The 25,469-nt window shown below is 34.1% G+C and overlaps 1 protein-coding gene across 1 annotated transcript; it reads left to right on the forward strand.

Annotated features, from left to right (window-relative positions):
• The first annotated feature begins 890 nt into the window (after window positions 1-890).
• On the forward strand, window positions 891-25,469 carry LOC120115312 (60S ribosomal protein L35-like). The gene is made up of 5 exons (XM_039136043.1): window positions 891-1,056; window positions 22,785-22,920; window positions 23,007-23,040; window positions 24,250-24,372; window positions 25,310-25,469. The coding sequence occupies exons 1-5, from the start codon at window positions 891-893 to the stop codon at window positions 25,382-25,384; spliced, it is 534 nt and encodes a 177-aa protein (XP_038991974.1). The 3' UTR covers window positions 25,385-25,469.

Genomic DNA, 25,469 nt, shown 5'->3' on the forward strand with positions numbered 1-25,469 from the left:
CTGGATACTTCTCAAATTCCCCACGTTTATATTACCTAAAAAAATTATAAAAAATCTTTCTGATCAATTGACCATAATACCCTTAATTTCCTTTAATAATTACCAAATAACCTTCAATATATATTCAAATAATCATTGAATTCTTTCATTCTTCTACTTTAGTCACCAAATTCTGAAACTTTACAATTTGATCACTAACCCGGTATTGAGGATGTTACAAGTATCTCCTTTACAAAGTTCAGATCAGAAAATATATGTATTTGGCATGTAAATAAAAATTTGAATTCGATATACTCGAATTGGTTTTGTAAAATCATATGATACTAATTTATGTAAATTAGTCAATTGTATTTAGTAAAAGTTTTAAAATTATTCACTATTTTGTTCAAGTAAAGGTTTTGAAAAGTCAATGTGACATCTCAGACTCGTAGACGGGTCAGGTACGAGTTGGGGGTGTTACACAATACACCCCGAAACACTCACCTTACCCCCGAGATCTTGATTCTAGCCCCGAAATACCGAGATAACACCTAGATCGAAGCAGATCTAGTCGTGAATTTACTCTCCCTTACCCTTTTTCCGACGATTCCTTCTCTTCCGAGGGCTTCTCCAGTTTAGTTTTCACTTATTTTGCTTGATTTTTGTTGTGGGGCTTCGACCTTTGGTGTATGTGTTTGTTGATGTTCTTTTTTGTGTTGTTGGCTACTGTTTTTGTGGCACCGTTTATGGATATGGCTGTTTTCGGTTGGTTTCTATGTTCTGTTTTTTTGTTTGTTCTCGATGATAATGTTCTTTGTGGTTTCTCTCGTCCGATTGTGGTGGTGGTTGTTTGGTCTCTCTTCTTTCTCTGTTCCGTTTGGTGTAGTCGCCTATTGTATTTATAAGCCTCGATGGGGTCTGTTTCCGGCTGTTTTGGGGTCGATCCCGGATATTCCGGGGTTGTTCTCGGTGATCTCGGATGGTTCAGTCCGAGTAGTTTCGGTTTTGGTGTTGCACATCGCCGAAATACTCGGTCGACCGGTGACTTTCAGTCCTCTGTAACTCTTGATCTCGACTGTTGGATTGGGTCAGATCCAACGGTCCAGGATCTACTGCGGTGCTGGACTTAACGTGGAAACCCTAATCATTGGATTTTATTTTTGGGCTAGGTCAGACCCTGCTGTTGGACCCGTACATTGTTACTTGATGAAATTAAATTATATAATAATAAAACTAAATTAAATTAAATTAGATTAATAAAATGAAATGAAATAAAATAAATATTAATAATAATATAAATTATATAATATATATGTTTCAAAAAAAATATTTTTTAAACTATATATTATATTTAAAAACGTTTTCAAAACTATATATTATATAGTTTTCAAAAATGATTTTAAAAATATAAGTTTTCCAAAATGTTTTTTTAAAACTATATATTATATAAATTTTCAAAAAATGTTTTTTAAAAACTATATATTATATTTTCAAAATGATTTCAAAACTATATACTATATAATTTTCAAAATGTTTTAAAACTTATATATTGTATATAAGATTTCAAAAACGTTTTAAAAACTACATAATATATATTTCAAAAAATATTTTTTAAAAACTATATACTACATTTTTTCAAAACATTTTCAAAAATTTATACTATATTACTATAATAAAAATAAAAAATCCAAACTCGGATGAAAATGAGTTTCTACAATTACGACACTTAACAAAGCTTTTGCATGTCAGAAAGAGACCAAAGGGACGAATTGGGGCAAATTGCAAGTTTTTGTCGACGTTTCTTTTAATGACTTAAAACTTCAGTCTTACTCTGTAATTTTCCAATTGATCTTTCATTTGTTAATTCCCCAAATCGGAATTGGGTCAGCAGAAGCCTATTAGGAACGCCATTATAGTTCACAGTTAGCCGCTTACCCAATAAGGTTGTCCACATTTAAGAAGGCTGAGGGTGGTAGCTAGACATGGAGATAGAGACGTGTACAGGAATTTGCCCAGGATAAGCAAACAAATAATTGTCTTTTAAATATTTTTCATTAATAATACATTTTTACCATTTAAAATTTTATGAATTCGTTTTCTAACATAAAATTATATGTCAGTCCTTAAACGTATAAAAATTATTTTCCAATATTATTCTAGAAATCAAAGTAATTGAAATCACGGGAAGCGCAGTAGAAAAAACAAAGGACTCAGGATGGAATTAATGTTCCAGCTGCCATGGAAAATAGAGGTTAATAATTGTGCCATATCATTTATAATCGTTGTTTGTAAAGTCTTTCTTAATATCTACTACATTCTGTTTCTTCCCTTTTGGTCTGGATACCTACTGCATTCAATAGGACAGTGGATTTATATTGGCCCAGACTAGTAATTTTGTAACATACTTTTAACCCCTCATAATTTTGAAGTATGTTCAATCTCGCATTTTAAACTAGTTTTAGAAAAATGTAAGATGAACCACTGCTCGGGAATTATTAATTTAATACACATTGTTGAAGTCCTTTAAGTAGCATTTGGGACATTAATGTCTAGCATGTTCGTGGGCAATAATTAGTAAATTATTAAAAAAAAACATTTAACTTAATATATTTGATCTTTTTCATTTTATACCTACACCCATATCATAGTATAAAACAGAAAAAATGTTATACGAGAAAGATTTATTTATATAATAATTACTCATGCATATCTGTCTATTAAGATAATCAGTACGTATGACAGTTTTTCTATGGAAATTCATATGTATTGTATATGCTGTATCAGGCCTAGATCTTCTCAGTATCTTATGTCTTTATTTTAGGAGTAAATTAGTGCTTAAATTATCGATTTTGGTGTGTTTTAGTATTTAAATTTTTTTATTTTTTTAAATCACATCTAAAGTTTAACTTTTGTTTTATTTTAGTACCCACCATTAAAAAAATTAGTTTTTTGTTCTATTTTAGTACTCTCGTTCAAAATTCATTGTCAAGTTTTGAAAATATTGAAAGTTTAGGTACTAAAATGAACCAAAGTTGATAGTTTGCGTACTAAACGCGTTAAATTTTTAACAACGGTTAAAATGAAATGAAAACTAAACGTTAGATATGATTTTGAAAAAATTGAAAGTTTAGATACTAAAATGGACCAAAACTAATAGTTTAGGTACTAAATACATCATTTACTCTTTTTTCTAATTTTTGGTTTATCAAAGATTTATGAATTTTTTTAGAACTCTGAAATTCTTAAAAGCCTCACATCCTTCAAACAGTTACAGTCTTTTGATATAATTATTAATAGACCCATATAAATTGTTAGAGTAAAATTTATTATCGGACAATTAGATCTATTTAATCTACTAACCTACAAATAAACTCTAGTCCTGACACCAACATTAAGGACCAATATATAAATCACCATACAAGATTGATGATAAGAACAAACTCTTGATCTCTTGAGCTATTCATCATCTTTATGAACTCATTTGCTCTCTATCTCTTTCATAGAATCATCGATCGTCGTTCTCCGTTTAAATTAATAAAAGATAAACCGTTAAAAATGTCACCATAACCCGTTCCTCTCATAAACAATTGGGACAAAGAGCGTGGATTATTTCCAGACAAAAGAAATAATCAGTCAAGATAATCCTTCAAGAGTAGAGTAACCAATTCGAGTTTCTATCCTCTTCCCAGAATCCTCCAATATGCCAGGTTTTTTCGTCAACAATAGTAAGCCGTGTACAACATAGCACTACCATCTCATTAGGATATCTCCAAAATTAATTTGAGATCTACAATATTTGTTATAGTGACTTATAACTCATCACGTTGATGTGACGAGTTCTAATAAAATATATTTTTATTAGAATTTATTACCTTGATTTGATAAATTTTAATAAAAAATATATTTTTTAAAACTTGTCATGTCGACGTGATAAATTTAAATAAAAAATATTATTTAGATAAACTCGCCAGATGTGCGTGACAAATTTCTTTTGTATTCTAACGTTTTTTTGTAAATTCTAAATTAATTTTAAAAATGATCTAATAAACTATTTTTTTTTACCCACGTCACTTATCGGACCAATTTTGCGGTTGCATGCTAGCACTTATCACGGGCTTTAACATGAACTTCAATTTAAATCTAAAATATGGGTTTTAGACTAGTTTCTTTAATCTAAAATTGAAAGCCCAATTGAAACGAGTGATGCAAATAAGGGCGTTGTGTATTTTGGGTACATTCTAGGGTATATTAAAATCGCGGAGACTAACTTTGCTCTTTCTTTCGAGAGTAAGAAAGACGCAGAAAGGGAGGCAGCCATGGGTAAAATGATAACAATAATCCAACACCAATTTTCCCTTTTCTTCAAGTTTTATCTGTATCAAATGTTGAAGATATTAATTTTTTATCCATATTATTATTATTAATATTATTATTATTATTATTATTATTATTATTATTATTATCATCATTATTATTATTATTAAATATATATTAAACATATATATATAAATAATAATTACAGACCAATTACAACTGGACCGGCCCAGTTACAAACAAACCAGAACCGGTCCAAATCAAACTAGAAACCCTAAACATTTGGGGTTTCCAGTTAGGGTTTCCTAACCCTAATCTAAACCAGCCGCCTCAGCTTGCTGACGTTGGATCTGGCAAGATCCAACGGTCCAGATGGCTCCAGAGGGAAACCCTAGGGTTTGATACCCTAGGGCCACGCGGCGCCGCCCCCGTTTCCAAGCGGCTGCCGACACTTTCTCGCCGCCTCCGCCGCTGCCACGTCCCAACCGAAGACTCCAGAAGCTAGAACACCAGCCGTCCACGCCATAGCTACGGGGTGAGTCACCACTGGTAGTCCGGTGACTCACCGAGAGCCCTTCTTCGGACAGGTCCGACAGCTACAACGGTGGTGGCTATAAAAGCCACCACCCGAACTTGAAAAAAAAAAAAAGGGAGACAAAAAGAAAAGAAGGAAGACAGAAAAAAAAAAACAGAGAAAGAAAAAAAAACTACTAAACCAACGATCTCAGTCAAACATCCAGCAACCAAGAAAAGAAAGAAAAGAAAAAGAAAGAAGAGAAACTTACTGTCATCGGAGAACCCCAACCGCCACCGGATCTCGCCAGAACCTTCGAAACGCCGAAGGTATTTTTGTAGATTCGCTCCGATTCAAAGCTTTTTAAGGGAAGAGAACACCGGGACCGTCCTTAGGACGGTCCGATCTATCCAATAGTATAAAAATAAAATTTTCCGGCCACCGGATGCGGTGGCCGGCGGTGACGGTCACGGCGGCAGACGGTTGTCGTCCGGTGACCGGCTTCCCTCCGGTGAGGGAAGCTAGAGAGAGGGGAGAGCTTTGTTCATTCTCTCTCAGTTAGAGAGAGAATGAAAATTGAAAAATGAAAGAGATGGCCCGAAGGGCCGGCTGTCTTGGGCATTAAATAGCCCTTCCCAAACAACGTCGTTTTGGGAAGGACTATGCGCGTAATTATAGAATAGTTAAACCACGTCCGCAGTCATCCCAATTTGTAAACTTTACATTTTAGTCACTAAATCAAATTTATAATCCTTTTAATTTGGTTCTTTAATTTTAATTTTATTCATTTTAGTCCTTTATATTAAAATAATATATTTAGGATAAATAACAGATTTAATCCCTCAATTTTAATAAATAATATTTTAATCCTTAGTTTATATTTTTAATTTATTTTATTATAATATCCGAATTTTAGATAATTTTATTTTAGTCACTAAATTATTAAATAAGAAAATAGCATGTTTAATCCCTAATACTTTGATTAATATTGAATTAAGTTTTTAATTTTACTATAATTTAGTCATTTAATTTATAAGTTTTCATTTATTTTATTGCTTTTAAAATATTGTTTTAGTGGTATTTTTATTGTTTTAATTTTATTTGTTTATATTTTTAATATTTTTATGTATTCATAAATATATATAATAAATCTGGAATAAATTTTTTAATGTTTATTTTTAATATCGAAGAAAAGGACAGTCTTAATACAACTGGATGTCCTATTATGATATTTTTTAAACAATACTATTTAAATTAATATTTATCAATATCAAAGAAAAGAGCTGTCTTAAGGCAACTAGAAGTTCTTTTCTGATATTTTAAATAAATAAATATTTTTTTATATATAATTTTGAAATAATAGGATTATAAATTAAATATATTTTTGAATTTTTATAATTTTAATAATAGAGACAATTTATAATTAAAAAGTACCAATTTTGGGCGTTGTAGGGGTGCTAATCCTTCCCTAAACGTAACCGACCACGAATCCCTTTTTATTATTAAGAACGAATTTTTGGTTATAAAACGCAGATCAGTTCATTTTTTTTAATTGATGTTTTAAAAAAAAACTCTTTTAAAAGAAAAATTTTTAGGTATTCGACCTACCTGATCCAAAAGGTCGATGGCGACTCACAAATTATTTTCAAAATTATTTATTCACATCAATTTCCCCGCCAAATTTAATATTTCGTGCCCGGACGAAAACCGGTTACGACAGCTTGGCGACTCCGATGGGGACTGGTCAAACTTTTAAAAATCAATTATAAATTGTCTCTATTAATTAAAAATTAAAAGTTAATATATTTAATTTTTAATTCTTTCTTTTCAAAATTTTTATATTTACTTATTATTTTCATAATATTTGTATGTTTATTTTATTTGTAAGTATTTTATTTCATTATTTATTTTCTGTCAAAGGTTTGAGCATTTCTCCTCACACACAACACTTGCATTGCATAACATAAAGCTCTATAATTGAGTTGTCCCTTTTAAGTGGGAGTGAAAGCGACGTCTTCGTGAGAATTTATTCTCCGTGTCAGACCTAGCAAGTAACTTCCGGGGTTCATATGCTCTATGTCTTCGTGAGAATTTATTCTCCGTGTCAGATATAGAGAAATGTATCCTCTCGAATTGAACTCGATCCACTTTAGTCTGTGATGGACTAGGATTGAGGGTTAGCAACCCAAGGGGGCACTAACAAGGACAATTCGGGTACCTTTATTCTTAGATCTGAAACCTTGCATATAAAAAAAACCTTAGAAACTCTTCCGATCAGAAGTCATGCTGAAATTTTGTCCAAAATAGGTGTACACACAGGAGAAATGAATTCTGACTTTCCTGTTAATTTATTTATTGTTTAAATTACATGTTTATTTAAATTATATAAATTCAGAAAAACATGTTTAAATAAAGAATATTTATGTAAATGTTATTATTAAATTTTCTTTATTATGTAAACTAATTTATTTTCTTTTTTCTGTGTTCTTTATTTTTCTGTTTGCATAGCATCATACAGGATAAAAGACATTGATCCTTGTGTTAATTGTCTCATTGGAAAGCCTTCATCTATGGATAAAAAGTGTTCAAGTCAAATAATTCTAAACTCAGAAGTAAGACAGTGGGCTGAGAATTTACAAAGACAAGAAGGAGACAGTCTGCAGGATGATTATGTATCTGACTTGGCCAGTTATGCTTCAATTTCACTAAAAAGAAATGATATGCAAGATTTGCGAAGCATTTGGGAAAGTTGGGATTCAAACAAAAAATTGCAGTTTTATCAGACTTACGGAGACATCCCATATTTGCTCTATGTAGAAGTTGATGATGAATTACTCCGAGCCCTAATTCAATTCTGGAATCCAGGGTACAATTGCTTCACTCTCAATAAGGAAGACTTGGTCCCTACTATTGAAGAATACACAACTTTGCTACATATCGAAGGGGCTTTGGATAATCGAATCTATTCAAAGTCAATTAAAACTCAACCCTTTCGAGTTAAATTAGCAAAGATTGACGGGGTACGAGAAGAATGGGTAGCAGCCTGTACAAAACAAAAAGGCGAAAGCGAAGGCATTACTTGGACCAACATTAGAGAACTTATTCAGAGCCATCCAGATATTAAAGTACAATTCGATTTATTTGCTCTGGGTATATATGGTATGGTCATCTTCCCAAAAGTATTGGGATATGTTGAAGCTGCAGTGGTAGATTTGTTTGAACAGCTACCGAAAAAGATTAATCCTGTTTCTGCAATTCTAGTCGAGACCTTCAGATCGTTAAATGCTTGTAGAAGGCTAGGAGGTGGACGATTCTCAGGGTGTACCCAGTTGTTATATGTTTGGATCCGTAGTCATTTCTGGAGGACAGAAAAGGTTTCATACCGACGCTTTAATACGGATTATTCACCATTAAAAGAATTTCTGGAGCAGGAATGGCCGAAAGAAATTAAGAAGGATATGTGGAATAATGCCTTTAGAAATCTGCAAAGCAATGACATTGTTTGGCGAGCCCCGTGGCAAATACAAAGGGAATTTATTTACAAATGTGGAGATTATAACTGGATAATGCTGCTCGGATTATGGGGAGGAATTGGATATGCACCACTTCTGGTTATAAGACAGTATGAAGGTCGTCAATTTGTACCTATCACTGCTGGATTACAGTCATCTGAGTTCGCATTCCACAGCAAAAATTATAAAAGAAACATCATGGAAGCCGTTACAGCTTGGAAAACAACTTTTTGTATCCGAGCTAAAGCAGCAAAAGAAATGCTAACTCCTGATTATGAAGAATGGAGATCTGTCAGAAAAAATGAAAATATTCCTCTACCAGATCAAAATGAGGATATCTCTATGGAAGATCGCATTAAGGTGGTTCCATCAGAGATTGAAATCTTGAGAGCTGAGTTTGAAGCAGAAAGAGAAGGCTGGTCGAAAGAATTAGAGCAAATGAGACAAGATAAATCTATGTTGGGGGTTGACATTGACTTTCATTCATCACAATGTGCAATGTTGAGAAAAGATAAAGAAAAAGGTGAGGATGAGTACAGAGCCTTACAGAAAAATTACCAGGAGTTATATAAATCCCGGAAAGCATCAGGATCAAGCCAAGCAACAATACAGATGACCAGAGAATTGAACATCGAGAAAAGACGAGTTGAAGATCTGAAAGGAAAGAATAGCCGTCTACTCAAAAGCCTTGAGAAAGGAAAGCAAAAAATGGAAGATTATGAGGTCGACAGAAGAGAGCGAATTATAAAACACAAGGCTGAACACCGCGAGATCATGAATGAAATGCATAGAGAAAGGGATCGAGCCAAAGATTTAGAAGAGATGAAGAATGACATCTTTAATAAGTTTGAAGGTGAGAAAAATAGAATGTTCAAGGGATTTGAATCTGAAATGAACCAGTTGATTGCTGAACTTGAAGTCAGAGGCCAAAAGATGGAAGAATCCAATATTGAAAAGGAAAAATGGGAATTAGAAAGAAAAAATTTCAACACCAGACTTGAGGTAGAACAAGAAGTGGCTAGCAATTGGATGCAAAGATGCAGAAACAAAGATGTTCAAATTCAGAAGCTTAATCAAAGAACGCAAGAAGCACGAACAAAACTTGAAGAGGATCTGGATCAGTCTAGAAACAAAAACTCAGAGTTTAATGCTTACATTTTGCAACTTGAGGAATCGTTGTTTCAAGAAAAGGTTTGTCTAGGGCCTAATGACCTCAAAGAAAGTAATGAGGAAAATGCTTCACTACGAAGACGCATTAGAGATCTTGAAAAAATTCTGCACAATTGTCAAGTCAGAATCACTGAGTTAGAGCAAACTCTTGGAGAAATGAATGAACAGTGGCAAAAGTCAACTGAGTTCTATGTGGAAAGAAGTGAAGAAAGAAGTAATATGGTGTTTGAGGCCATGGTTCAAATGAGCGAAGTTGCTAGATATGTTGGGGAACTAGCTGTTGAAGCCAAAATAATTGAGCATCATGTTGATCCAGTTTCTAAGTGCGGAAAGAAGGTGTCATGGTTAATGAAAGAAATTATAGAGCTTAATAGGAAAGCTACGCCTTATCTGTAGTTATGAACTATTATAAAGAAACTTTTGTATGCCGATGAAAGTTGTTCTATGACAGTTAACTTTTTGGGATCAATGTTTTTACATACATGCATTTTGCATACATTCATCATTCATTTCATAATTTTCACTATGAATTATTTTATTTATTAAGTTAAAATTCATTAATTAAAATTTGAAAAAATAATATTAAAAGATTTTTCAATCGCAGTTATTCTGGCCAAAAGAGAAATACTACATCACTACGGTACTAGACAAGCTACTAAGAGAATTATGGAGGATAAAATACAGCGTATTGAGGAACAGCATCATAAAGAACAAGAAGAAATGAGAATGAAGTTGGAAAAAATTGAAGCTAGTATTGCAAATTCACAAGACAGTATGATGAAGAAAATAGAGGATATGTTTAAAAGGCAGGCTATCAGTGGAAAAATGCATGAAAATCCTGTATCTTTTGACCAAGATCCTATGTATCCTCTAGGTTTTCCACCAGAACCAATTTATCATTATGGTACTACACCTATACAAATCAATGCTCGTACATCTGCATTACAAGAAGTCAAACCACATGAAGATCAACAAGTGGATCCTGCATCTTCAAGCAAAAATCCGCTTATATCAGATGTGAAAATAGGGGATCTTAATACTGATCATTTGATCTCGGATTTGAATGAGCTGAATGAGAAACAAAAAGTAAATGAAGAATTGACCAGACAGATCAAGAGCTTAGAAGAACGAATGAAATCTGTGGAAATAACTGAATCATTCTATGGGTTTGACGCTAGTGAGTTGAGTTTGGTTCCAGACTTAATCCTCCCCATTAAGTTCAAAGCTCCTGAATTTGATAAATATGATGGTACTACATGCCCTTCATCCCACATTACTATGTTTTGTCGCAGAATGGCAGGATATGTGAAGGACGAGAAATTGTTAATTCACTGCTTTCAGGATAGTTTGACAGGACCGGCTTTAAAATGGTATACTCAATTGACCAAAGCCAACATTAGATCTTGGAAAGATTTGGCTAAAGCATTTTTAGAGCAGTACCGCCATGTGACAGACATGGTCCCTGATAGATGGACTCTCCAAAACTTGGAGAAAAAGAATAATGAAACATTCAGACAGTATGCCCAGAGATGGCGTGACACTGCGGCTCAAGTTCAACCACCTTTGTCAGAAAAAGAGGCCACAGTAATATTTGTTCATACATTGAAGGCTCCTTATTTAAATCATCTAATGGGAAATGCAACCAGAAATTTTGCAGATTTAGTCATTTCTGGAGATCTAATTGAAAATGTCTTGAAAAGCGGCAAGATTGAATCAAATGATGGGTCTAGTTCCAAAAGACCTACGTACCGGAAAAAGGAGAATGAAGTCAACAATGCCAATTCTTACAGCAAAGATTCATCGAAAAGTGTTACAATAACCCAGCCAAGGGTTAAGAAAGAGGAAACAAACACTAATCGAGCAGAATCCATAGGATCTCGAAAGGAAAATGAAAGGTTGTCTTTTACACCTCTACCAGTACCGTATGCAGAGATCTATGATTCGCTGTTAAAAGCAGATGTTATACGGCCTTATCCCTTGGTTCCCATGCAACCACCATTCCCTCCTTGGTATGATACAAAGGCACACTGTGTTTACCATGAAGGAATTACAGGTCATTCTATTGAAAACTGTTTAGCATTCAAAAGGGTGGTTCAAAATTTGATCAACACTGGGAAGTTGGAATTCAATACACCATCTGCATCAAATCATCCATTGCCAAATCATGGAGATAAAAACGTGAATGTAATTCAGGAAGAGAACAGAAAGAAAGCAAAAACTGACATTTCTGAAATTAAATCCCCGTTTGTTTGGGTATTCCAACAACTCTCTTTAGCCGGTATAATTCCACAACAATTCAGGCCAAAGCAGAATGAAGGCAAGAATTATTGTGAATATCATCAGGAGAAAGGGCATAAAATTCAACTATGTCCTAAGTTTAGGGATTTGGTGCAGAAATTGATGAACAACAGAGAAATAGAATTCTTTGAAGAAGAACCAGAAAAAAAAGAAGATGATGTTTGCTCATCAGAGGATTCTAAACCAAGTCAAAGAATAAATGATCCTGTGATCATTAATGTGAAATCATCTACGGCGGTTCCTGCACCAATAAGGCCGAAAGTAGTTATCACCACTCCTCTACCATTTCCATATAAAGATACCCGCAGGGTACCTTGGAATTATACTACCAATGTTTCAATGGTAGGAGGACCTGTTTCTTTAGAAAAAACAGAAGAGAAAATACAAAGTCTGAGTACAACATCGACGTCTGAAGCAGTGAGCGAGGTATGTTTCTTTACAAGAAGTGGGAGATGTTACTCTCCCGAAACATCCAATGCTTCAGAACAAGCGAAAGCAAAAGGAAAAGCCATAGCAATACCTCAGAAGGTATTTGAGGATGAATCCCTTCCATTATTTAATGAGCCTGTGACAGAAAAACAAGCTCAAGAATTTTTGAAATTTTTGAAACATAGTGAGTATAGTGTGGTTGAACAACTACACAAACAACAAGCGAGAATTTCTATTCTTGATCTCTTGATGAATTCAGAAACGCATAGAAATGCTTTGATGAAAATCCTCAATCAAACATTTATCCCCGAAGATATATCCCTCAATAAACTTGACAGAATTGTGGGAATATAGCCGCTGACAATTACATAACGTTCACGGATGATGAAATACCGGAAGGCGGAATGGGGTCAGTAAAAGCTTTGAACATCACGACACATTGTCATGGTCATGTGTTGCCAGGAGTATTGATTGACAATGGATCCGCTCTCAACTTGATGCCTCTAGTCACACTTCAAAGAATGACTCTGGATCAATCACACATGAAGAGTTATCATAATGTGGTACGAGCATTTGATGGTACTCAAAAAGAAGTGCTTGGGAAAATGGAAATACCGTTGTTAATCGGCCCAGTCGTGTACAATATTAACTTTGTGGTGATGGACATCCACCCCACATATAATTGTCTATTAGGGAGGCCATGGATTCATTCAGCAGGAACCGTTCCTTCTTCATTACATCAGAAATTGAAATTTGTTGTTGATGGACAACTAATATGCGTCAGTGCTGAAGAAGAAATCATTGCGTCTGTAACAAGCGATGTTCCATATATCGACACCAATGATGAGGCTCTTGAATGCTCTTTTCGAGCTCTTGAATTTGTAAATGCAACCTTTATTGTAGAAGAAAGCAAAATTCCATATCCCAGATTGTCTGATTGCACCAAGATGACGGTACAACAAACTTTAGGCATCGGAGCTAAAGCTGGAAGAGGTCTAGGAAAGAATCTTCAAGGGATTTCAGTTCCTATAAGTATAAAGATGAAAAAAGACCGTTTTGGGCTGGGGTTTAAGCCCAATCTTCAGCAAAAGAACAAAGAGATGAAAAGAAGATGTGAAGACAGAAAGGCAAAATTGAAAGGGGGAGAAATCCTTTGGAAACACATGTCTTTCCCACAGTTGAAGACCACATTCAGATCAGGGGGAACAATTAATGTGGAACAGCAGCTTGTTGAAGCCTTTAAAGAAGAAAAGTTGACGAAAGATCAAGACATAGTTGAAGAAGCTATGAATGGATTATTTATCAACATGATCATGAATGACAACAAAACTGGCAAATACTTGGATAGGATTCGACCATGTCTTCCTGGAGAAACACTCACCAATTGGACCACTGAAGATCTTCCTATAGTTTTTAATATTAATGCAGAGTAATATTCAGAACTAATCTTTATGTTTAGCTCAAAAATATGAAAACTTTTTGTTATCTTGTAAAAAAAATTATGTTAAATATAAGGAACTTTCTTTAAAATTTTCAGATGGCAATCATTCTTTACATTTTTTTACATTTTTACATTTATTTATTTCATAAATTTACTATATTCTTTCGGAAATATGTCCGACTTAAATTTGCAGGTGTCACCGTGTTAATAGCATGTGTATTCCTAAATTTAATCCAGTGATAAATTTAGAGCATCCTATATGTCTGGAAGAAATCAATGGTTGTGAGGATGAACTGGAATGTGATGTTCCTACTGAATTATTAAGATTGGTAGAAAAAGAAGACAAAAAAATTCTACCCCACAAGGAAGAGGTTGAGACTGTGAATTTGGGAACAGATAAAGAGATGAAAGAGGTGAAAATTGGTACCACTATGACAGTCCAGATAAAACAAGAATTGATAAATCTCCTTCAAGTGTTCAAAGATATCTTTGCCTGGTCTTATCAAGATATGCCCGGTTTAAGCACAGATATAGTGATACACAAGCTTCCAATCAATCCAGAATATAAACCGGTCCAACAAAAGCTCAGACGAATGAGGCCAGAAATGTTGTTGCAAATCAAAGAGGAAGTAATGAAACAGATCAATGCAGGTTTCCTACAGGCATCTAAATACCCAGAATGGGTAGCCAACATTGTTCCCGTACCAAAGAAAAATGGGAAAGTTTGAATGTGTGTGGATTACAGAGATCTCAACAAAGCTAGTCCAAAAGATAGTTTTCCATTACCCCACATAGACACATTGGTGGACAATACTGCAGGACATACATGGTTTTCATTTATGGATGGCTTTTCAGGATATAATCAGATAAAAATGAATCCTGAAGACATGGAAAAAACAACATTTATAACCATGTGGGGCACATTCTGTTATAAAGTGATGCCATTTGGATTGAAAACTGCAGGGGCAACATATCAAAGAGCCATGGTAACCTTGTTTCATGACATGATGCACAGAGAGATTAAAGTATATGTGGATGACATGATTGCCAAATCCCGAAATGAAGAAGAACATATTCAAAATCTGAGAAAGCTTTTCCAGAGATTGAGGAGATATCAATTAAAGCTCAACCCCGCAAAATGCACTTTTGGGGTAACTTCCGGGAAGCTTTTGGGATTTGTAGTCAGCAAAAAAGGAATCGAAATTGATCCAGATAAAGTCAAAGCAATTCAAGATCTTCCACCACCCAATACAAAAAAAGAAGTTCGAGGATTTTTGGGAAGATTAAATTATATATCTCGGTTCATTTCTCAATTAACTGACAAATGTGATCCAGTGTTCAAATTACTTCGAAAGAACAACCCTGAAGTCTGGAATGAAGAATGTCAAGAAACTTTGGATATTATTAAGAAATATTTATCCAATGCCCCAATTTTAGTATCACCAATGCCTGATAGACCATTAATTCTCTATTTGACGGTCTTCGAAAATTCGATGGGATGTGTACTAGGACAGCATGATGAATCTGGAAGAAAAGAAAAAGCTATTTATTATCTGAGCAAGAAATTTACTGATTGTGAAATTCGATATCCACCAATACAAAAATTATGTTGTGCCTTGGTGTGGACTACTCGAAGACTCATACAATATATGTTATACCATACTACTTGGTTGATATCAAAACTTGATCCTTTGAAATTCTTAATGGAATCACCAGCTTTGACAGGCAGAATGGCTAGATGGCAGATGTTATTATCTGAGTTTGATATTATATATGTCAACCAAAAAGCGATAAAAGGAAGTGTCATAGCTGATTTTCTGGCCAGTCGTGTATCAAATGATTATCAGCCTTTGAACTTCAATTTTCCCGATGAAGGTTTGTTGTGCATATCCATGAATGAAGAAGTCAGAACAAATGATGAATTTGCAACTTGGAAGCTTTATTTTGACGGAGCATCTAATGCTTTGGGACGAGGAATCGGGGCAGTGTTGATTCTCCAGAAAATGTTATTATCCCTTTACAAGTAGACTGGAGTTCTTTTGCACCAATAACATGGCGGAATATGAAGCTTGTGTCATGGGATTGAAAGCAGCTATAGAAAGAAAAATCAAATTTCTCAAGATATATGGAGATTCATCTTTGGTGGTGTATCAATTGCGAGGAGAATGGGAAACAAAAGATCCCAAATTGTTGGAATACAGAAATTTTACCCTTGAATTAGTGAAGGAATTTGAGAAAGTTACCTTCAATTATCTCCCTCGAGAAGAAAATCAAATGGCAGATGCTTTGGCTACATTAGCGGCTATGTTTCAAGCAACTAAGAAAGTTGATATGATGCCAATCAAAATGCAAGTTTATGAAATTCCTGCACATTGTTATAGTGTGGAAGAAGAGGTAGATGGGTAAACCATGGTATCATGATATCCTGCAATATATCAAAAATCAAAGTTATCCACCAAATGCATCGGAAATTGATAAAAGAACCTTGAGAAGAATGGCTGCTGGATATTTTCTTGATGGAGAGATTATGTATAGAAGAAGCAGTGATCAAATGCTATTGAGATGTTTAAATACCAGCGAAGCTCGAAACGTCATTGAAGAAGTACATAGTGGAATATGTGGAACACATGCAAATGGTCTTTCCATGGCCAGAAAAATAATGAGATATGGATACTATTGGGCTACTATGTACACAGATTGCATTGATTATGCAAGGAAATGTCATAAATGCCAGATATATGCAGACAAGATTCATGTACCCCCATTCTCCTTTACATGTAATGACAGCACCCTGGCCATTTTCTATGTGGGGAATAGATGTCATTGGGGCAATCACACCAAAAGCATCGAATGGACATTGCTTCATCCTTGTGGCAATTGATTATTTTACCAAATGGGTTGAAGCTGCTTCATATACCAATATTAAGAGGTCCACAGTCTGCAAATTCATAAAGAAAGAGATAGTTTGCCGGTATGGCCTACCAGAAAGGATCATTACAGATAATGCTCTGAACCTGAACACAAAGATGACTGAACTTTGTGCACAGTTTAAGATCAAACATGCAAACTCAGTGGCATATCGTCCAAAGATGAATGGGGCAGTTGAAGCAGCAAATAAGAACATCAAGAGAATCATTACAAAGACCACTGAAACTTACAAAGATTGGCACGAGAAATTACCTTTTGCTCTATACGCATACCGAACTACTGTTCGAACATCTACTGGGGCAACACCGTTTTCTCTAGTCTATGGAATGGAAGCAGTCTTACCAATTGAAGTTGAGATTCCATCGCTTCGAATATTGAGAGAAACAAAATTGGATGAATCTGAATGGATCCAAGCTAGAGTTGATCAATTGAACCTTGTTGAGGAGAAAAGATTGAAAGCTATTTGCCATGGACAGATGTATCAGAAACGGATGATGAAGTCTCATGACAAAAAAGTACATCCAAGAGAATTCCAAGAGGGTGATCTAGTACTAAAAAAGATCTTACCTATACATAAAGATTTCCGTGGGAAATGGATGCCTAATTGGGAAGGGCCATACGTTGTGAAAAAGGCCTTTTCCGGAGGAGCGTTGATCTTGGCAGAAATGGATGGAAAAATTCTGAGAAATCCAATAAACTCGGATTCTGTCAAGAAATATTATGCTTGAAGAAAAAATAAAAAAGAAAGAAAAGAAAAAAATAGAAAAAAGAGAAAAAGAAGAAAAAGGGGGTCAAGGTGAAAACCCGCAAAGGGCATCTTGTAACCAAAGGGAGGATTTGAGTTGAAAACCTGAAAAGGCGGCTTAAATGCAGGTTGATATTAGGCATCTGGCAATTGAACTTTCTTAAGATTTTGACAGTTTGGGAGAAACTTCACATCCACAAGCATTTTGACAACGTTTGAGATCTTCCAGACAAAAGCTTACATCATTACTCTAAATTGTGTCAACTTGATTAATTTAGAAATACTTATGCTTATAATTTGTTGAGACATTTGAATTTTTATGCTTGCCAAAATTTTGAATACAATTCTATTTATTTCAAGTTCAATTTATTTGAGAGTCAATTTATTTTTGGAAATTCAATTTAGTCTTTTCTATTGAATTAACATAATTTTGAAATAATTTAAAGATTTCTGAATATCACTTTATGTTAATACTTTTAAATACATGGAATACAAAGTAAGCAAATCATCACCATCTTAAAGCCATGAACATCAAGATTGTTACACGGGATGCTACCGACAACAAGGTCGAATCCGCCAAATCTACTCATCAATTGCTCCAACCGATCACCATTCAGTTCTTGCACATCTGTTTTCAAAAATATACTAAGACAATAGAAGGTGATCTTTGCAGCACTGATTCCAGCAAAAAGAAACAAGACATTGATATTACTGGGAAACATATCTCTATACAGATCCTTGTGTAGGGTTTTTAGGAAACCTAGAAACATTTCCACTTCATCAGGTTCAAGTGGAACAACTTTATTCCTTCCAACCCATACTAGATTCCACTTTCAGCACTCATCAAGAACATACTTTTCGATACTCGAAGGTGGCTCATTGACATAAGCTTCAAGAACCTTACAGATCCTTTCTGTCAATTTGGCACTTCCTGTACATGTTTATAAACAATTCAACTTTGTTCTTGGATTCCAAGAAGGCCATTATTTTTTTGTCAATGGAAAAGCATCAGCACATGGAGGAAGCAGAATAAGAGAAACTCTGTTCTTAATTGGCAGAATTAAGAATATAGCCCTTTTTAGTGTAGCAGCATGGAAATGCTTCGAATCTACAAATTCTGGCTTTACATCGAATAAGTACTGTGATATCCCAGTCCAAACATTAAATAGAACAAATGAATTTGCCAATAGCATCTTCTGGAAGTGTTCTTTGAGTTATCTGATCTGATTGGACAGAATCAAGCATTGAATTTGGAAGATGAATTTGCCAATAGCATCTTCTGGAAGTGTTCTTTGAGTTATCTGATCTGATTGGACAGAATCAAGCATTGAATTTAGAAGATGAATTTGCCAATAGCATCTTCTGGAAGTGTTCTTTGAGTTATCTGATCTGGTTGGACAGAACAATCATTGAGTTTAGAAGATGAATTTGTCAATAGCATCTTCTGGAAGTGTTCTTTGAGTTATCTGATCTGGTTTGGCAGAACAATCATTGAGTTTAGAAGATGAATGTGTTCATAGCATCTTCTGGAAGTGTTCTTTGAGTTATCTGATCTGGTTGGACAGAACAATCAGTGAGTTTAGAAGATGAATTTGCCAATAGCATCTTCTGGAAGTGTTCTTTGAGTTATCTGATCTGGTTTGGCAGAACCAATCATTGAATTCGGAACATGAATGTGTTCATAGCATCTTCTGGAAGTGTTCTTTGAGTTATATGATCTGATTCAGTAGGAACCCCAGAACCGATCGTTGGAATTGAAAGATGAACTGCATGATCATATTCATTAAGAAGCTTATTTTCAAGTTTCTTCTGCTTCTTCCTTTTCAAAAATCATAGCCCAAGTTTTGCCTTTGCTTGTAATTGGGATCATTGCATAATGACTTCCTATCTTTTACTAGAAGAAGTACATCAACAGCCTTAGTCATACTATTGAGTTTATTCTCCTCATCAGAATCAGAATTCAAGTTTTCTCGGTATTAAAAGAACTATCGATATCTGTGAAATCATCTTGAAAGGTCACTTCATAATCAGATGAGTTGTTATCAGAATCAACATGTTGCCTGAATGCAAGCTTTTCAAGAGTTTATACTATTGAGTTTTATTCTCAAGAGGTTTTGTGACATTATATCTACATCTGCATTTGGCAAAAATGATAGATTCTTTGATTTGAAGAAGACAGATATATTGGGTTTTTACAATTGAAGAAATACTCAATTCACCAGTCTGAAATCAAACAACTTAATATTCATGCATCATATTTAGGCATTTGCAAAAATAGATGCATTTTCATTCATTTTTATTCTTGTTGAATTTCTAACAGGAATTGCAAAGATTTTAGCAAAGATTCAAATCTATCATTTGAAAGATCAGCTTTTCCAGAGAAGTTCATAATGAGAAGAACTCATCTGAAGAAGGAAGAAGAAGTTCATAATGAGAAGAACTTGTTCAACCTTTTACCTGAATCAATCATTTGATGGATCAGCTTTTCCAGAGAAAGTTCATAATGAGAAGAACTCATCTGAAGAAGGAAGAAGAAGTTCATAATGAGAAGAATTTGTTCAACCTTTTTTCTGAAGTCATCAAATTGATGGATTATCTTTTCCAGAGAAGGTTCATAATGAGAAGAACCCATCTGAAGAAGGAAGAAGAAGTTCATAATGAGAAGAATTTGTTCAACCTTTTTTTCTGAATTCATCAAATTGATGGATTATTTTTGCCAGAGAAAGTTCATAATGAGAAGAACTCATCTGAAGAAGGAAGAAGAAGTTCATAATGAGAAGAATTTGTTCAACCTTTTTTTACCTGAATTCATCACTTGATGGATTATTTTTGCCAGAGAAAGTTCATAATGAGAAGAACTCATCTGAAGAAGGAAGAAGAAGTTCATAATGAGAAGAATTTGTTCAACCTTTTGTCTGAATTCATCATCTAAAGAAAGAAGAGAAAGTTCATAATGAGAAGAACTCATCAAAAGCTTATTCAACCTTTTGAATGACTCTATCACAGAAAGAAAGAGGTCAGCATTATCCCCAGTAGAAAGTTCATAATGAGAAGAACTCATCTGGAGAGAGAGAAGAATTTATTCAATATCTCCATTATGATCAAAGTAAAGTCAAAATGGATAAAAAAATTTATTATCTTTTCATCTTTGCCCTATTCTTGTTAACACAAGAATGAGCAAAGAGGGGCAGCTGAAGATATTAATTTTTTATCCATATTATTATTATTAATATTATTATTATTATTATTATTATTATTATTATTATTATTATTATTATTATTATTATTATTATCATCATTATTATTATTATTATTAAATATATATTAAACATATATATATAAATAATAATTACAGACCAATTACAACTGGACCGGCCCAGTTACAAACAAACCAGAACCGGTCCAAATCAAACCAGAAACCCTAAACATTTGGGGTTTCCAGTTAGGGTTTCCTAACCCTAATCTAAACCAGCCGCCTCAGCTTGCTGCCGTTGGATCTGGCAAGATCCAACGGTCCAGATGGCTCCAGAGGGAAACCCTAGGGTTTGATACCCTAGGGCCACGCGGCGCCGCCCCCGTTTCCAAGCGGCTGCCGACACTTTCTCGCCACCTCCGCCGCTGCCACGTCCCAACCGAAGACTCCAGAAGCTAGAACACCAGCCGTCCACGCCATAGCTACGGGGTGAGTCACCACTGGTAGTCCGGTGACTCACCGAGAGCCCTTCTTCGGACCGGTCCGACAGCTACAACGGTGGTGGCTATAAAAGCCACCACCCGAACCTGAAAAAAAAAAAAAAAGGAAAAAAAAAGAAAAGAAGGAAGACAGAAAAAAAAACAGAGAAAGAAAAAAAAAACTACTAAACCAACGATCTCAGTCAAACATCCAGCAACCAAGAAAAGAAAGAAAAGAAAAAGAAAGAAGAGAAACTTACTGTCATCGGAGAACCCCAACCGCCACCGGATCTCGCCAGAACCTTCGAAACGCCGAAGGTATTTTTGTAGATTCGCTCCGATTCAGAGCTTTTTAAGGGAAGAGAACACCGGGACCGTCCTTAGGACGGTCCGATCTATCCAATAGTATAAAAATAAAATTTTCCGGCCACCGGATGCGGTGGCCGGCGGTGACGGTCACGGCGGCAGACGGTTGCCGTCCGGTGACCGGCTTCCCTCCGGTGAGGGAAGCTAGAGAGAGGGGAGAGCTTTGTTCATTCTCTCTCAGTTAGAGAGAGAATGAAAATTAAAAAATGAAAGAGATGGCCCGAAGGGCCGGCTGTCTTGGGCATTAAATAGCCCTTCCCAAACGACGTCGTTTTGGGAAGGACTATGCGCGTAATTATAGAATAGTTAAACCACGTCCGCAGTCATCCCAATTTGTAAACTTTACATTTTAGTCACTAAATCAAATTTATAATCCTTTTAATTTGGTTCTTTAATTTTAATTTTATTCATTTTAGTCCTTTATATTAAAATAATATATTTAGGATAAATAACAGATTTAATCCCTCAATTTTAATAAATAATATTTTAATCCTTAGTTTATATTTTTAATTTATTTTATTATAATATCCGAATTTTAGATAATTTTATTTTAGTCACTAAATTATTAAATAAGAAAATAGCATGTTTAATCCCTAATACTTTGATTAATATTGAATTAAGTTTTTAATTTTACTATAATTTAGTCATTTAATTTATAAGTTTTCATTTATTTTATTGCTTTTAAAATATATTGTTTTAGTGGTATTTTTATTGTTTTAATTTTATTTGTTTATATTTTTAAATATTTTTATGTATTCATAAATATATATATAATAAATCTGGAATAAATTTTTTAATGTTTATTTTTAATATCGAAGAAAAGGACAGTCTTAATACAACTGGATGTCCTATTCTGATATTTTTTAAACAATATTATTTAAATTAATATTTATCAATATCAAAGAAAAGAGCTGTCTTAAGGCACCTAGAAGTTCTTTTCTGATATTTTAAATAAATAAATATTTTTTTATATATAATTTTGAAATAATAGGATTATAAATTAAATATATTTTTGAATTTTTATAATTTTAATAATAGAGACAATTTATAATTAAAAAGTACCAATTTTGGGCGTTGTAGGGGTGCTAATCCTTCCCTAAACGTAACCGACCACGAATCCTTTTTTATTATTAAGAACGAATTTTTGGTTATAAAACGCAGATCAGTTCATTTTTTTTAATTGATGTTTTTTAAAAAAAAACTCTTTTAAAAGAAAATTTTTTAGGTATTCGACCTACCTGATCCAAAAGGTCGATGGCGACTCACAAATTATTTTCAAAATTATTTATTCACATCAATTTCCCCGCCAAATTTAATATTTCGTGCCCGGACGAAAACCGGTTACGACAAATGTCATTTTTATACATGTCAAATTAATCCTTCTTTTAACTTAATTTTGTTTGGGATTGTTTGTAGCTAGAATCAAGGTACACGAGCTAAGGAACAAATCGAAGACTGAACTATTGAGTCAGCTCAAGGATTTAAAAGCTGAACTTTCTCTCCTTCGTGTAGCGAAAGTTACTGGTGGTGCCCCCAACAAGCTCTCCAAGATGTAAGCTTTATATCATCTTCATTTCCTTTTTGCCTTTAATTTCTTTTATATGGGTCTTGATTTCCCTTTTGGTTTTGGGTGTTTAGTAAGGTGGTGAGGCTATCGATTGCACAAGTATTGACTGTGATTAGGCCTGTAGATGAACTGAACGTTCAACGAACCGTTCATGAACCGTGCGGCGGGAAGTTCGTTTATGTGCGTTTATTTATTAAATGAACGAACATGAACAAGATTTTTTGTTCGTTTAATTAAATGAACAAACATGAACATAGGTCTCGTTCGTTCATTTACGTTCGTGAACGTTCGGTTATGTTCGTTTGGTTATGTTCATTTATGTTCGTTTGATTATGTTCGTTTATGTTCATTCATTTATGTTTAACACAATCTTCTTAAATCAATTTTGGTGACCAATTTGTAAGTATCTTAAAAATATTAATCTGATATTTTGATGACCAACTCCATAATTAACCCAATTTTATTTGGAGATTAAATCCAATATGTTAACCTGTGAGGCACCTCACACTTATATTCATTTTCCCCTTTTTTTCCCAAACCTTATTGTTCACTGGAGAGTGGAGACGATCTCTGAAAGATTCAAAACAAGTTATATTATAGTGCAATATGAAGTTTTACATGTCTGTTTTCATCTCTTTCTCTGTTTTATTTGACTTAATAGTTGATATGTAAAGTTATTGTGGGTATCTTCACATCTAAAACTCAAGAAAACATAATACTTCTTTCTAGAAATAGATGGGAAGATAAAGGTAAAAATCGGAAGTATATGAGCATCAGTAAAAAGAAAAATATATAGAATTTGCCAGAAAACAAAACAAAGGTTTCTATGCAATTTCTGAAAAAGAGTGTAATAGCGGAAAATGATTGTTCATATGTAATCATGGAACACTAAGATAAATGTTATAGCGTTAAATTAAAGTCGTGTGAATCATTTAATATCTTTAAAAGATAGATCGAAATATTTGATATCTTCAAACATTTCATCACTGCTAATAAGCTCTTACGCTATTTATCACTGTAGATTTGGTTGATTTGCATTGTCGACTATTTTTCATGAAAGAACAATGGAAGGTAGGGTCTCCAACGTTTATGTTCGTTTATGTTCGTGTTCATTTATGTTCGTGTTCGTTTATGTTCGTGTTCGTTTATGTTCGTTTATTTATTAAATGAACGAACATGAACAAGTTATATTCCTTAATAAACGAACATGAACAAAAAAAAATTTGTTCGTTTATGTTCGTGTTCGTTTATTTTTTAAATGAACGAACATGAACATACCTTCGTTCGTGTGCGTTCGGTTCGTTTACAGGCCTAACTGTGATTTCCCAGAAACAGAAGGCTGCATTGAGAGAAGCCTATAAAAAGAAGAAGTTTTTGCCTCTTGATCTTCGTCCCAAGAAGACCAGAGCTATTCGCCGCCGCCTTACCAAGCACCAGGTTAGCTATTCTTCATGTTTATTATGCTTTACTTTCTGTTGTTCTGCGACATCTTTTGTTGTTAGATTTATCAGCATTTTATAAATTTACTATGTTTATTTGCTTGAATTTAGAATTTTCTAGTTTATGTTGTTATGAACATGTATAGTGCTCTTATTTTAGAAGGTGTCTAAATAATTTCTAGTTTTAGTATCTTCAGATTGAATCTTTTTTTTCCTCTTATAATATATTAGGCTTTCAATTTCTGAGATGTTGCCAAATCTGTTGATCTAACTTGCTTTCCTTGAAGCTGAATTACATTGATGCTACCTTTTACAGTCTTAAATTATTCAATTTTGTTTCATTTATCGGTCACCAGAGAAATTCTGAACAGAATTTGTCGAACTTGGGCTATTCTTAAGGCTCAATACCTTGTGTGAAATCTCCTATTTTAACTGGTTTGCCAGTTTGTGTCTTTAATCTTTCTTCTCTTTGGAGAAAAGTTGATGAATGAGTTAATATCATGGTCCTCTTTAGTTCAAGATAGTTGATGCAGTAAAATTCCATTTGTAACATTGCTATATGAGATATGTACCTTCATTTATTTGTCTTTGGTACTTGGTAAGTACTATTTCCATAGAACATGTATTGATTTTTTAGATTGGACTAAATTATATTTTTGCTAGTTGTCCATATTGTACTAGAAAATTATATTCTTTAGCCACATTGATCATGCTGATGAAACCCCAAATGTGTCTGTCGGCTTTGTTCCATGTTAATGGAGCATGGATGATACATTATCGCTGATTGTCGAACCTGAAAAGTGTTTTACAAATATGCTCCTCGAATTTAACTTTAGATGGTAATCTGATGAGGACATGCTTGTCTTTATGAAGTATATGCAAAATTATGGTATGTTGCTTTTGGCATTGACCTCTTGTCCCATGTTTTTGCACAGCAATCTTTGAAGACGGAGCGGGAGAAGAAGAGGGAGATGTACTTTCCAATGAGGAAGTATGCCATTAAGGTGTGAACTTGAGATTTCATTTAACCTGAGAAGGGATGCCTTTGTTTTAGATTTGAAGTGCCTCCTAGTTGAGGATGTTGCTTAAATTTGT

Source organism: Hibiscus syriacus, unplaced genomic scaffold (genome assembly GCF_006381635.1).
Source record: "Hibiscus syriacus cultivar Baekdansim isolate YM2019G1 unplaced genomic scaffold, ASM638163v2 tig00110263_pilon, whole genome shotgun sequence".
In the NCBI taxonomy this organism is placed as follows: Eukaryota; Viridiplantae; Streptophyta; class Magnoliopsida; order Malvales; family Malvaceae; genus Hibiscus; species Hibiscus syriacus.